The sequence below is a fragment of the Vicia villosa genome, linkage group LG1 (genome assembly GCF_029867415.1).
Source record: "Vicia villosa cultivar HV-30 ecotype Madison, WI linkage group LG1, Vvil1.0, whole genome shotgun sequence".
Taxonomy (NCBI): Eukaryota; Viridiplantae; Streptophyta; class Magnoliopsida; order Fabales; family Fabaceae; genus Vicia; species Vicia villosa.
Genome location: NC_081180.1, coordinates 249689104 through 249704020, shown reverse-complemented (window position 1 = coordinate 249704020; position 14917 = coordinate 249689104). Strand labels below are relative to the sequence as shown.

Sequence of the window (14917 nt, the reverse complement as noted above, 5' to 3'; positions counted from 1 at the left end):
ATGGATCATGCATCTACTTCAAATTATAATATGTCAAGTCAGTCCATGGATCATCCATCTACCTCAAATCATAATGTGTCTGTTGAATCTCATTATGAAGACAATGATGACTCCAACTCTGACAATAATTTAAATTCTTCTAATAGTTCCGGCTCTGACGAAGATTCAGACCCGGCACAATTACAGGAGGCCCATCTTCAAGGTATTTCCATATCATACACTGATAACCAAATGATGTACACTTCTTCTGTTAATAGACATATTCAGTATTGTGGTTTCTTCTTTCAGAATATTACGATATTGGCGACCAAAGTTATGAATGCGCACACTGCCAAGCATGTATGTGGTACCAAGAAAAAGTGAATACACAAAATTACAGCAACTCCTCGCTTTTATCGTTGTTGCCGTGGAGGAAAAATTGTTCTTCCGTTCCTTGAGCAACCTCCACAGGTGTTGCAAGATCTTCTATTTAATAACACATATTCAGATAGTAAAAACTACCAGGCTAACATACGAACATACAACGCAATGTTCTCATTCACTTCCCCTGGAATGAAGTTCGACACAACATATTCTAAAAGAGGTGGACCCCCTACTTTGAGACTGCAGGGTCAGACCTGTCATCGAATTGGTACACTGCTGCCAGAAACAGGGCAACCTCCGCAATATGCTCAATTATACATCTATGACACGGACAATGAAGTTGAACACAGAATAAAATGTTTCAAGTAAGCATGCTCAGACATAATTACACAATTGTTTTATAAAAATATTATGTTAAACTATTTATTCATGGCTGCGAAAAATAAACAGGGACAACAAAGGCATCGAGCGACCGGTTGTCAAAAAGCTCAAGATGATGTTAGATCAGCACAATGTTCATGCCAAAGCTTTTAGAATGGCAAGGGATGTTTTAAGGACAAATTCTTTCACAGATTTAAAACTCAGGCTTATTTCTGATAGATCCGAAGATGGCCGTGTTTACAACAAACCTACTGTCTCAGAAGTGGCTGCACTCATTGTGGGAGACATTGATTCTGCTGATAAAAGGGACATCTTAATTCAGCGCCGCAATGGTGGTTTGCAACGAATAGATGAGTTTCACCCAGCATATTTGGCTTATCAGTATCCTCTTATATTTCCTTATGGGGAAGATGGTTACAGGAAAAATATAATGCACAGATATCGCCATGAAACTGAGGTCACTAAGAGAAACCGTCAAAGCATTAAGGATTGGTTTTCTTACCGGTTACAACAACGTCGCAAAGAGGCAAAAACACTACTTTACTCAAGACGCCTATTTCAACAATTCTTAGTCGACGGCTATGCTATGATGGAATCCGAACGACTGAATTGGTTGAGAGATAATCAGTCGAAATTAAGAGTGGGCAAATATAATAATTTGGCCGCTCAAACTGATTGCGATACAAGAAATGAACACCAAAAGCGAGGAAAACGAGTTGTTCTGCCATCAACATTTGTTGGTAGCAAGAGATATATGGATCAACTATATTTTGACGGTATGGCCATTTCAAGTCAATTGGGATTCCCTGATTTATTTGTTACTTTTACCTGCAACCCAAATTGGCCTGAAATTAAAAGAGCATTGCCAGGCACAGGTCTACAACCCCATGATAGGCCAGATATCATTTCAAAAGTTTTCAAAATAAAGTTTGATACCCTCATGGATGATATTACAAAACACCATGTCGTGGGAAAAGTGATTGCATGTAAGTTGTTTCATTTAATTATACTACTTTTCAATCATGTGTCTGTGTAGTACCAAAATATTACATCGAACTAACTTTCAATTTAATAGATATGTACACCATCGAATTCCAAAAGCGCGGATTGCCACATGCTCACATCTTGATATTCCTACACCCTAAGAGCAAATACCCAACACCATCTGACATAGACAAGATCATTTCTGCTGAAATTCCCGACCCGACTGTTCATCCCAATTTATACAAATTGGTTAGGGCACATATGATGCATGGACCCTGTGGGCTTGCTCGCGTGACCTCACAATGTATGAAGAATGGACGATGTTCTAAATACTACCCCAAAAAGTTTATTGAAGACATTATTGTTGATGCAGAAGGATATCTGCTGTATAGGAGAAGATCAAAAACCTTCACTATTGAAAAAAATGGTATCACCTTGGACAACAGACATGTGGTTCCATATAATACCAGATTTCTTATGAAATACCAGGCACATATAAACATGGAATGGTGTAATCAGAGTACTTCCATAAAATATCTTTTCAAATATATCAATAAAGGCTATGACAGAATAACAGCAGCAGTTTCAACAAATAGCAATCAACCTGTTGATGAGATCCAACAATATCTCGACTGCAGGTATGTCTCACCCAGTGAAGCATGCTGGCGCATTTACTCTTACAATATTCATGGCAGAAAACCAGCTGTGGAACGTATGTTCTATCATTTGGTTGGGGAGAAACCTATATACTATACAGATTATGAACGCATGGAAAATGTGCTGGAAACTGCAAGTGTGACTGAATCAATGTTTACTGCATGGCTGGTAGCAAATGCTAAATATGAAGAGGCACAAACATTAACTTATGGTCAGTTTGTCTCAAAGTTTGTTTACCACAAAAAAAAGAGAGAATGGAAACCGTGGAAAAAAGGCTTCACCATTGGACGTCTCATATGGGTTCCGCCAACAACTGGTGAACTGTTTTACCTGCGCATGATGTTGACGGTGGCAAAAGGACCAACAACATATGAGGAAATCAGGACCGTGGATAACATTCAGTATGATACATTCAGAGATGCATGCTTTGCAATGGGATTTCTTGAAGACGACAAAGAATACATAGCTGCTATAAAGGAGGCAAGTCATTGGGGGACTGGTCATTTTCTTCGAAAACTGTTTGTTATCATGCTTTTGTCTGGTGCTGTTAATTGCCCTGCACATGTTTGGGAACAAACTTGGCTCCTATTATCTGATGGTGTCTTACATACACAAAGAGCATTGGCTGCTAATCCAGGTTTGTTAGACATAATAAAATAGCAAACAAAACAATTTGTTAATAACAACCTACAGATGACTTACCAACAGTATTATAACTCAATTTCGCATATCAATGCAGAATTGGACCTCACACAAGAAGAGTTACAAAATTTGACTTTAATAGAAATTGAGAAACTGCTTCAGGCAAATAGAAGGACACTAAAGGATTTTAGTCCTATTCCATATCCGGATGCTTATGTTCTTGAACAGTTGGGAAACAGGCTCATATATGATGAGCGTAATTATGATACAGCATCAATGAACTCAGAATTTGAAAATCTGTTTGCTGCTCTTACAGGTAACTATTGCGTCAATTAAATTCATTTTATTTTACGCTTTGAAATTCTATGAATCAATTATTCTAACACCGTTCTACAATCAATATTATGTTCCTAAGATGAGCAAAGAAGTATTTATGAAAAAATCATCCACGCTGTGGAGTCTCAAAAACCTGCGGTTTTCTTCCTTCATGGTTATGGTGGTACCGGAAAAACATATATGTGGAGAACACTCGCAGCTGCATTAAGATCAAAACACGATATATGTTTAACTGTTGCAACTAGCGGTATAGCATCATTGTTACTTCCAGGAGGTAGAACTGCACATTCAAAGTTCAGGATACCGGTACCAACTATGGACAATTCTACTTGCAAGGTTGAATTCAACGATGATGTCGCAGACATGTTACGACAGACAAAGCTTATAATATGGGATGAGGCACCAATGGCGCATAAGTATGCAATAGAATCGCTTGACAGAACTTTGAAAGATGTTATGAGTGCAGACAAAAATTCAACTGATGTATTCGGTGGAAAGGTTGTTGTTTTCGGGGGCGATTTCAGACAGATTTTACCTGTCGTCCCCAGAGGCAGTCGTTCCGATATTGTACACTGTGCCATAAATGCATCTTACATATGGCATTCAGTTGAGGTATTAACATTGACAAGAAACATGCGGCTACGAACAGGATCAACACAGACTGACAAAAATGAGATAGCACAGTTTTCAGATTGGCTTTTAAGAATAGGAGAGGGCCGAATATCTGAGCCTAATGACGGCACCGCCGAAATCAACATACCACCTGATATTCTGATAACAGAATTTGATGATCCAATCGTGGCCATTGTCAATAGCACATACCCTGATTTCATAAATAATTTCCAATGTGTTGATTACCTTAAAAGTCGAGCGATACTTGCCTCTACACTGCAGATTGTTGATCAGATCAATGACCATATACTTAGCTTGATGCCAGGTTAAGCAACAAAAATATATAATTTAATGGATTATATTAATCTAATTTTTGCTTTTACTAATTCTGTTTGGTCAACAATGTAGGAGAGATTCGTGACTACTACAGCGCAAATTCAGTTGACAAGTCTGAGATTCATGACCCAGCAGTAGTTGATATCCTCACACCAGAATTTCTAAGTTCCCTCCGAACATCAGGATTGCCAAACCATCACTTAAAACTAAAGGTTGGGACACCTATAATGCTCATGAGAAATATAGATCAGGCTGAAGGTTTATGTAACGGCACAAGGCTGTGTATAACAAAGATGGCAGCCCATGTACTGGAGGCTTCAATAATGGGTGGTAAAGGTTTGGGAAATTTGGTTTACATACCTCGAATGGACATGTCACCATCCCAATCACCATGGCCATTCAAACTGAATAGGAGACAGTTACCTATTATTGTTTCCTATTCTATGACAATTAACAAATCACAGGGACAGTCATTGGATAACGTTGGTTTGTACTTACCGAAAGATGTATTCACACATGGCCAGATTTATGTCGCATTGTCAAGAGTAACAACAAAAAAGGGAATCAAAATACTGATACATGATGAAGAAAAGAAATTCAGGGAGAAAACTACAAATGTTGTGTATAAAGAAGTTTTTAACAATGTCTAAGTTTTTAGAATTGATCAGAGTAAATCTGTAACAGCGGTAATCTATATTAATAACAGCATATTAGTATTGCAAGTAACTGCTGTAATATATATTACTAACAGCATATTAGCAATGTAAGTAACAGAAATAATATATATATAGCATAACATCTAAATACCAAAATCTTATATATTAATATAAAGGTGGACCTAAGTCCACCAGAAAATTACAAAAAGTTAAACACTTAGATACTTATAACAAACTTTGACATCATTGTTAATATTTCAACATTGTTACAAGTATCTCCTTGCTGATGGGATCCTTAATGCTGAAGCCCATAGAGTCTCCATCAAGCAGGCACCTTTCCTTGGCAAATTTGTACCAACCACGCCCTAAGAACATCTGACCCTTTTCGGTATGATGAACTTCACATTCATACCTGACTTCCCTTTCCCAGTCAACCAAATCTACAAACCTTGCTCCATGGAGCCAGCGACTTGCCACAACATGCTCAGGAATTTCCTGCAATATTGATATAAAACAACATTAGATAATCCCATTAACTGTTAGGGAAAGACAATAAGCTTAAAACGAATAATAACTTACAAGAAGACATGACTGAGCCATCTTCCCGTTGGACACATCTTGCTTCCAGATACAATATTGTAACTTAGCAGGCTGTTCTACATGGCAACTAAAATCATCAACAACAGGTTCATGGCATCTGGAACATTATACAAACAGACAACATGGTCAATAAATAAATGTGTTATCAAACATTCTAAATTAAAACATAAAACGTATACTCAACATAAGCTAATTCAAACATACACAGAGTTATCAGAGGTGACAGCTTTCCCCACAGCCATTTGGTTGACCGAGTTTTCTTCACCTGCATGCAACCATATATAACTTTTAAATACAATATGTAACAGAGCAAACTTTCAAATGATGTGTTTACCTTTACCTCTCACTGCTTGATCAACTCTTCCTTCCATCTTTTCAGAAATTCGCAGCTTACACTGTTGATTGCAGAGTAATGATGAATGCTTCAGTGTTTAGTGCTATCAAACTATCTGCACATTACTTATATAACACTCTAAATGGACTCTTCACATACCTGCTACTTTTCCACCGTCCAATAGAAATCAATGCAATTGTTCAATTAGTCTTCTTTGCATTTACATCACTTCAAAACAGTTTTCGTTTTATTTATATGCCTCACGAAAAACAATAACTGCCCATAACCCAATTGATCTTTCACATCCCAATATAATATAACACATTACAACTATTTTATAACCATTTAATATTATCGTACTACTCTTTAACATATACTATTAAATTGAATTTTCAACTATTCATATGTCCATTGTTGTGTGTTTACCTATTAGATTTAATAGCCTACCATTTACAGGAGCCATACCCCAACTTATACCAACAATAATGAAATTAGGTTCCCTATTCTGATCAAGTTTGATAGATATCATGTTCAATACTTATAATAAACAATACTTAATTTTAAAACAGAATGGTAATCAATTTTGCATAAAAACCATGGCAGATTTGGCTCATTCCATGAAACTTACAACCAAAATTGATAATATTTAATTTAAAACCATACATAGTGCCATAATTGTTAATCTTGGTTCACATCCACCATTACAAAAAAAAACAAAACCATAAATCCCATACAAACCAAACTGCTAAAAAACGGCCCTATACATCCACCACAAACATTGCCTAACCAACAGCTCTATCAACGATCACCACTGTGCTCCACTGTTACCATAATATCTAACACCGGCGGGTAATAAATCACAAAGTGCATTTTATCACCTACTTTCAGTTCCGCTGCCCTTACATAGTCAAACCATTCTCCATACAAATATGTTTCATTTTTTTTTGGCCTCTTCTTCACATTGCACTCATATGGGTACCCGTTGTCCACATCATTGAGGGTAATCTCTGACATTCCAGCAAGCCCACATTTCTCTACTATTTCTGCAGGAATATACTGCACTCATTGACATACAATATCAGTTACATTACATCTCTGTATAACACCAGTGTGCCAACAACTATAGACTTTGAACACTGCTTACCATAACATTTGAGCAAAACTTCTTTACATCATGAACTTCACGAGTCCAGTACGCTTCTTCGAACTCTTCCTGTACAGGACTCATTTCCCTGAAATTAAGACCACATTTACAGCACAATGCAAACACAACAGCATCAATATACGTATAACGATAATATATTCCCTATCACTTATAAATAAACTTTACCTCTCACTATCAGAAGATATCATTATGTATTCAATTCCATCTCCATCATCCCTTCAACACAATAACATACAAACTATTTATTAAACTAAGTTGTAACTCATTATTCCGGAAACACATTCAATTTTGTAGAGGTTAAATGGAATTCAATACAAAAAACAAAATTAAACTATAAGATTACCCTTTATTTTCAACAATCCTGGCAGCCTCTACAGAAACTTTACCGGCATCGTCGACACGATTCAATCTTTCATGTTGTTTCTTCCATTCCTCCATAACATCATCATTCTCCTGTGACCCACTCAGTATCCTCTCAACTGTGAGCCGCTTCCATGGAGTTTGCAACTCCAACCTATCGGGTGAACTGGAATCAAAACAACATTGCGACCTCTAAATGGATGAATATCTTATGATAAACTCTGCAAACAACATAAACAGTAACACATGCACATACCTTCTTGGCTGCGACATTTTGTTCTTCACACTTATCACCCAACCCTGCGTTTCTTACACCAACAATGCCAAAGACAGACTCTTTGATTGCTTATGAATCCAACGTTACTTTCATTTTAAATTCCAGCGTTATGTAACAATACCAATAATAGGATTCTTTTGTGGGCCTATTAACAAATTAGATCTAACAATAAAAATAGGTTTTCTGCACCAAGGCTAGAATTCTAAGGCCCAATAAACTTTAATGTCCTATTAACTTAGATAAATTAACCAACTATAAAGTCCAACAGGTATTTTTAACCTATTTAAAATATTTTACCTTATTATATGAACTTACATATATATATATATATATATATATATATATATATATATATATATATATATATATATATATATATATATATATATATATATATATATATATATATATATATATATTTTTCCTATTTTATTAAAGTGCCCTAAAACCCAATGCGCGAGACAGACGGGCACACTTAGATAAATTAACCAACTATAAGGTCCAACAGGTATTTTTAACCTATTTAAAATATTTTACCTTATTATATGAACTTACATATATATACATATATATATATATATATATATATATATATATATATATATATATATATATATATATATATATATATATATATATATATTTCCTATTTTATTAAAGTGCCCTAAAACCCAATGCGCGAGACAGACGGGTACCCGTGCGAACGCACGGGTAAGACACTAGTTTCCTTTAAAAAAAAATAATTTTTAGAGTGTAAAACAAAAGCGTGATGTGGCAAAATACCCGTGTATATCTTATTTTCTCTTTTACTTATATATTAAATACAATTTGAGTACTTTTCTTCTTCATTATATCAACAATTTGAGTACTCCAATATTGTTTGTGCCCTTGTGGTCCTTCTCTATGATATTTCACTTTTGACTCTATTGTTTTACTCAAGAGTCATGTCAAAACATTACTCCAAAAATTCAATGATAACCAATAATTGTTTGACCATTCACAAAATCAAAACAAAAAAGACTAATAATTGTTTGAAAATATAGTATGACACCATTACCTAGTATCTCCAGCTCAAATTAATTGTGTTTTTGGCTACAAAAGAGCTTATTGTGTTACCTTTGATTCACTTTTTTGACATAAGCTAAGGTAATTTGTTGGTACAAGGATAATAACATAGCATTGGCATGCATGAAACTAGTGAGAAAGAAACACAACATTTTAAGTTAAAAATGCTTTGAAGTTTAAACCCTATTACATCATCAGTTACAATTTAGTCATGCAGAATCTGAGCAATAACAATGGCCTAATCCCATAACACTAGTGATAAGAATAGGACAAAGAGATTTAAAAATAAAGAGAATTTTAACCATCACAAAAGTTTGATTAGTTCACTTTAAAAAGACTTCATGATTATAACTTATTCACAAGCCAGCTTGGTGTCAAAGCTGCTCAAGCATATCGCGAAAGCTTGGAATGCGGATAACGGATACCGATAATCCATGGTGAACATATCTTTCCCGACTTTGCCGAATTGTAGAATAATCTTATCATGTTCCGATGGAGCTGGTTGAGATGGCGTCGGCGCGCCAGCAGGTGGTTGGGTGGATGCGATCAGCTGAAAGTTTTTAACAGATGCGACAGTTACTCGGCCCCGGAAATTCAGGCACCAGCACTGGAGTTGTTCGTGCCATCTTGGAGGCTTGTTTTTCAGAACTAAGGGTCTTGCCTTGCCGTCGTCGTCCTCGTTGCATGATCCTCCGATCTCGGAAAACCGTGAACTGCTGAACTCGATGGAATGATCTAGGGACTTTGAAAACGAGATGCTACGGAATGAGTCCTCCAGGGAACGGGGAATAAGCTCGGGCTGTCCGGGAACGGATCCGCCGGCATCAAGTGCTGAATTTGGTATTGAATGCATAATGCAGTGCATCTTTCTTGGGCCTCGAGTGCCGAGAACGTTCAGTTCATATGTTACCTGAGCTATGTTGTAACTCCCGGATGGGACCTTAGGCGATACCTTTTTGGAAAATCTGCGGCTCGTCTTCCCAATCCCCGGTGGACATATATGGGCAGAAGTGTGGGGAGGCTGTGTGTCATATATAATGAATTTCGTTCCGAGAAAGTTTGATCTGGTATACCAAAATAATAATATAAACTATTGTAAGTAAGAAAACATAGATATGAATAGAAAACGGCAAGAAACTCGGTAAACTAAACGGTTTTGAAGATATGAATAGAAAACCAAGATTTAACTTAGTTGATGACACGAGAAACCGAACAATGACAAATACTTGCAGGCAGTACGTTTACCTAAGCTTTCCGATGTAAGTATTACTTGATCGGGAGATGTTGTCAGCATCCATGGAAATAACATACTCAGTGTAGGTTGTTCTCCTTGTCCTCTTAGCAGAGAGGAGGAATTTTCCATTTTCGACTAACAAAGCTGCAAAAGACAAAAACTTAGAAACAGGAACAAAAAAAATATATCGATTTCAACATGTACAACTAATGGACTGATTCAAGTGTTTCCACGGCGTATCAGCGCGCCATTATAGTGGATTATGGCGGAAAAACCCGCAATATCGGACGGTATTTACCATTGCGGCGAGCCCAAAAACCGCCATGTGTATCCGCCATAGCGGCGAGGCCAAAAACTGCCATGTAAATCCCACCATATTGGCAACTTTGAGGCGCTGTTATACCGGATTATGGCGGGAAAACCCGCAATATTGGCCGGTATTTACCATTACGGCGAGCCCAAAAACCGCCATGGCGGCCAGGGCACCGCTATTTGATCATAAAACCATAAGAACCCAAGTGGTTATTTAAGAGAAGAGTGTTTACCGGGGCTCAGACAAAGGAATAGGTGGTATGTTAAGTTAGATTTATCTCTTTTGATAAAGCATTGAATGATTCCATCTCGCGGCCCGGGCTGACAAGCGAAACAAACAAAAAAAAAAAGTCAGCATGTTGCAACCATATCAACTTTCACTATTATCTCATCATAAATGTAACGTGTTGTTTATTAAAAAACGTGAGACAATCGGCAAGGAAAAAAGTAATATGTTTAACCTGCTTCAGGGACACGGGGAACGTAAGTTTGCCGCAGAACTCAGGACTCTTAACGATGTCCTTGCACATATTCCTCCAAGACTGGCAAACAGAAGCACAAGCAACTACATGCTTTCGTGAAGGCCACGTATTCTCACTCTCCTCTAGCCGTCGAATGACGTCGAAAAGTAATTCTGGGGGTAAGCTCGCCCAGCAACTATTTTGAATTACAAGAGGCTGATCGTGCAAATCCTGTACCGAACCATGAGATTTTCCTCTATGATGATGACCGGTAAGTTTGACATCAAAACTACGCCTAGATAAGCTCCCGAAACTATCACGAACATCACGAACTATGCTACGGAATGACATTCTGCAGGATTATCGCAAGTATCTCTTCTGCAAACTTCTGATGGATTATATCCAACCACTGTAAGCATATATATAACTGCAATCAAAGTAGAGTTTCATCTCAGCAGTCACATTATCATTAATTATTATCCAACCAAAAGAAACACTATATTTGTTTTTAGAAAGCTTGATATCGAGTCTTGCAACCGACTAATCCAAGGGAAACAATCCCACCGTCCACTACTAGGCCCATTTAAAGTCAAAGCAAACCTCTGTATGGACTGGCCCAACGGCCCAACACAGGGATCGTCCGCACCTGGCAGGATTTGAACCTGAGACCTTGAGAGGAGCACACTCTCAGGACCAAAGCCTTCGCCACCAGGCAAACCCTGGGGTTGAGATAACTGACTTAAAAATGGCATCGGAAGCTTTTACCGGGGAAAAGCATAAATTTTGTTACTCTATAAATCTCATGTGATTATTATATATGATAACAAAACATCTTGTTAAGGCAAAAAAACATTACGATAAATATGGAACATTTAACACATTTACTAGCAAATATAGCATATATAAAACAATGAACAAAAAATTAACCAGTAAATTTTCTTTCAAAAATCGTTGTAAAAACATAGAAAGACCATAATGTAAGGGATGCAGGAAGAAAAACTACCTCTTAACTAGCAAATTAATCTCAGTTCATCAAAACTCCCAAACTAGATCAAATCCACCTTGCAAGTTTATCTGCAAAACACAAGCAAATGTTAGAAAACAACACCTCAAAAACAATCTAGAAATTCCAAATCTTAAAACCCAGTTCAAGTTTTCATCTTACAAAAAATTGAACTAAATTTGCCTCATTACTATGCACAAACCTAAAAAAAAAAAAAAAGAAAAAGAGATTTTTACAAGTTTGAAAACAAATTGAACTGTTTCTCAGTAATTTCAACAGAAATCAAGTTGACCAAAAGCTTCAAGATTTGAAACAAAAAAAAAACATCATAGATAACATCAAAAAAAAAAAACAATTTGGATTTAGAAAACAAACATACCCAGAATGTTTAGATCTAAAGTAGAATCAGAAGTTGAAGAGTTGTATTGAATGAAGTTGAAATGAAAGATGCAAACTTGCAACAAAGTAGAAAGATATAAGCTTTAGGTCAGAAAATGCTAACACCTCAGTTTCTTACACCTCCATGATATCTCTCTCTCTCTCTTCTTTTCTCTCTCTTACTCTCACTCTTGTATCCGGACTCCAAAATTTCATTCAATCTAGTTCATGAAACTATGTGAAAAAGTATAAATTAAGTTTTATTATTTTTTATGATATAAAAATGATTTAAATAAATCACAACTTGTTAAATAATAGTATTAAATAATTGTTGAAAATAAAAAATATTTGACTTTTATAATAATTGTATGTAAAATCATGCTTTTAGACCGTTGTATTATCTTGATAAAACACTTGTATGAGATGGTAAAATATCTCTTTCAATTTAATCAAACGTCATCGATTCGATCTTAACATTAGACATGCAGCACGATTAAATTCTATAAAGGAAGAGTTTTGTCTGATTCAACTCAAATAAAAAATTAGTCTATGAAATTACATATAGAAGATAACTAGTTTCTATCAAAATATTTTTTTAATTTCATTTTAATATACACCAATTATTATTTTTGTGTTATAGTATTCATGAAATTAAAAAGAATTATAATAGACCGTAAAATTCTCTTTTAAAAAATATAATAGGTATTTAAAATTTGATTCATTCTAGAATTTTTGGTTAATTGAACTATTTTATATTTAGTCAAATGAATTTAATAATTTAATAATGGTAATTTATTTATGGTAGAAAATGGTTATTCTAAAAGTCAAATATTCACAATAATTTAATGATTATGAAAGACCAAAAGAAAACCAAACATCAAGTTTCCATATACATAATTAAATATTTTTATTTTTATTTTTTTAAGTATGTATATGCAATTGTATATGACATTAATTGATTAAATTATAAAAAATTATAATAGACAACAAAACTTTTTTAAAAAAATTTAACACGAATTAGATTTACTATTAATTAAAGTATTTTATATGTAAATTATTATACTTAGAGTCAAATGAATTTAATAATTTAATAATGATAATTTAATTATAGTGGAAAATAGTTATTTTTAAAGTCAAATATATAGAATAATTTAATGAGTATGAATGAGTGAAAGAAAACCAAGCATCAAGTTACCATGTAAACTACATAAATTAATTATAATTAATGTAATCTTGACGTAGAGAAGTTTAGTTTAAGAATATATAATGATAATGATAATAATAATGATAATGATAATAATAAAGAGTTTAAGTAACGTATCCACCTGTTATCCACCACCAAACCAAAATGGTGTCGAAAAGGTTGCGGCGATCTATAAGGAATGTAATGTCATGCAACTTGTTGATTATCTTATCTATTTATATAGTTAAGTTATTATCTTTTTTATTTAGTTTAAGACATAGTTCTAAAGACATGGTTAACTATATTTCTTTGGGTGTTTTGTGTAGATTTTGGATTATAGATGTTACTTAACTGAGGTTATTTTCCTTTTCGGTTAGTAAACACACAAGCACTCATCAATCATCCATTAAATCATCAATTTTTGGAAGAGAATACATGTTTTTTATAGTAATTTTATTCCGTTGTTTATAGACAACACACAATTTAATGTTGTTGTCCTTCTTCTTAACTAGTAACATTGATGTACCGTCTTCCACGGACTCATCCACTTGTTTAGCAGAAACAAACAGCTTTTCACCTTCGTCGAACTCAATTACATGTTCTGGAGGCAAGTCGCGGATATCTTCAAGAAAAACATTAGGAATCACACACCACTGGCGTACCACTAGCCTTCACGTTGATATTCACTCTCCGAAGAGCAAACATCAACAATACCTGATCGTTCTCCCTCAAAGATATCACAACTTTATCGGCAAACAAATCTCGATTCCACATTCTCTTGGGGTTTGAGAAATAACACATCTCCAACAACGCTTGAACCCTTGCAATCAGCAGCACGCCGAACCAACACGCCATAACTGAAACATCTCAGAGAAGCAAAATCTTCCCCCTCACTTGTTTCAATCTCACTCCCGCAAACAAACGATTAGAAAAGCAAGCAAGCACTAACAGCGTTTCACACACATATAGCGTACTAAGGAACAATCAACATTACATAATCTGGCGGATGGACTGACCTGCTCTGATACCACTAATGTAACACCCTAAACCCCGCACATAATTATCAAAGAAATTAATTAACAAAATACAACCACTTAGGGTGTCACACACTACAAAACATGACCTGCTCCGTAACTCAGGTTACAACAAAACATTTTAATGCACACACGTGCGCTTAGGATGTTTACACGACATCAACTTATTTGATCTATACTCGGGAGGTTTGCACAACATCCAACTCATCTAGTATCATCGTAGTGAAATCATAATTAAAACACACCAATTTAAATCTCATGTCATAATTAAAAAAAGCATTGACTCGTAAGTCTTCTCCAAATGCTTATCACTCCAAAGCAAAACAATGTGAGAGCATGCATTATCTCAAAATCTCAACAAAGAAATTGAAATTGCTCCCCTGTGTTACATATCAGAGCATAATCGATACTAAAACAACGAAACTGAAAGAAATAGCTCCAGGAGCTAGCTACCAGTGTCCCTACTCTTGAGTATATGCATGATGCCCGTCTAAAGGTAACATTCAAACATAAGGGGTGGCAAATCACAATCAATAATAAAAGG

At 35.4% G+C, this 14917-nt stretch overlaps 4 protein-coding genes and 1 long non-coding RNA gene across 5 annotated transcripts; 2 read left to right on the top strand and 3 right to left on the bottom strand.

The window, feature by feature from the left end:
* On the top strand, window positions 1-3363 carry LOC131598990 (uncharacterized). Its single transcript, XM_058871516.1, has 7 exons — window positions 1-202; window positions 289-339; window positions 488-728; window positions 814-1730; window positions 1781-2155; window positions 2288-3022; window positions 3125-3363. Exons 1-7 carry the CDS (start codon window positions 1-3, stop codon window positions 3361-3363), a joined length of 2760 nt encoding a protein of 919 aa, XP_058727499.1.
* LOC131598979 (uncharacterized) lies at window positions 2858-4961 on the top strand. Its single transcript, XM_058871508.1, has 3 exons — window positions 2858-3022; window positions 3125-4300; window positions 4384-4961. Exons 2-3 carry the CDS (start codon window positions 3544-3546, stop codon window positions 4959-4961), a joined length of 1335 nt encoding a protein of 444 aa, XP_058727491.1. The 5' UTR covers window positions 2858-3022; window positions 3125-3543.
* A 322-nt stretch (window positions 4962-5283) lies between these two features.
* Window positions 5284-5810, bottom strand: LOC131625471 (uncharacterized). The gene is made up of 3 exons (XR_009290864.1): window positions 5772-5810; window positions 5547-5664; window positions 5284-5462 (listed from the first exon to the last, which is right to left on the bottom strand). It is a non-coding gene; the product is annotated as an uncharacterized LOC131625471 (long non-coding RNA).
* A 788-nt stretch (window positions 5811-6598) lies between these two features.
* LOC131625467 (uncharacterized) lies at window positions 6599-7130 on the bottom strand. The gene is made up of 2 exons (XM_058896329.1): window positions 7046-7130; window positions 6599-6957 (listed from the first exon to the last, which is right to left on the bottom strand). Exons 1-2 carry the CDS (start codon window positions 7127-7129, stop codon window positions 6700-6702), a joined length of 342 nt encoding a protein of 113 aa, XP_058752312.1. The 5' UTR covers window position 7130; the 3' UTR covers window positions 6599-6699.
* Window positions 7131-8901: 1771 nt separating this feature from the next.
* LOC131645133 (tubby-like F-box protein 8) lies at window positions 8902-12375 on the bottom strand. The gene is made up of 6 exons (XM_058915794.1): window positions 12158-12375; window positions 11779-11849; window positions 10776-11202; window positions 10548-10635; window positions 10014-10146; window positions 8902-9832 (listed from the first exon to the last, which is right to left on the bottom strand). Exons 3-6 carry the CDS (start codon window positions 11124-11126, stop codon window positions 9121-9123), a joined length of 1284 nt encoding a protein of 427 aa, XP_058771777.1. The 5' UTR covers window positions 11127-11202; window positions 11779-11849; window positions 12158-12375; the 3' UTR covers window positions 8902-9120.
* Window positions 12376-14917: the final 2542 nt, after the last annotated feature.

Bases quoted from the DNA above. Each gene is read 5' to 3' on its own strand.
- LOC131598990 (XM_058871516.1), top strand. From the start codon at position 1: ATGGATCATGCATCTACTTCAAATTATAATATGTCAAGTCAGTCCATG. The intron at 1,731-1,780 runs GTAAGTTGTTTC...GTGTCTGTGTAG, and splicing joins CGTGGGAAAAGTGATTGCAT to TACCAAAATATTACATCGAA. The intron at 2,156-2,287 runs GTATCACCTTGG...ATATCAATAAAG, and splicing joins CTTCACTATTGAAAAAAATG to GCTATGACAGAATAACAGCA.
- LOC131625467 (XM_058896329.1), bottom strand. From the start codon at position 7,129: ATGAGTCCTGTACAGGAAGAGTTCGAAGAAGCGTACTGGACTCGTGAA. The intron at 6,958-7,045 runs GTAAGCAGTGTT...CAATGAGTGCAG, and splicing joins AGTTTTGCTCAAATGTTATG to TATATTCCTGCAGAAATAGT.
- LOC131645133 (XM_058915794.1), bottom strand. From the start codon at position 11,126: ATGTCATTCCGTAGCATAGTTCGTGATGTTCGTGATAGTTTCGGGAGC. The intron at 10,636-10,775 runs GTTAAACATATT...TTCGCTTGTCAG, and splicing joins TCCCCGTGTCCCTGAAGCAG to CCCGGGCCGCGAGATGGAAT. The intron at 10,147-10,547 runs GTAAACACTCTT...TGTCTTTTGCAG, and splicing joins ATTCCTTTGTCTGAGCCCCG to CTTTGTTAGTCGAAAATGGA.
- LOC131598979 (XM_058871508.1), top strand. From the start codon at position 3,544: ATGTGGAGAACACTCGCAGCTGCATTAAGATCAAAACACGATATATGT. The intron at 4,301-4,383 runs GTTAAGCAACAA...TCAACAATGTAG, and splicing joins TATACTTAGCTTGATGCCAG to GAGAGATTCGTGACTACTAC.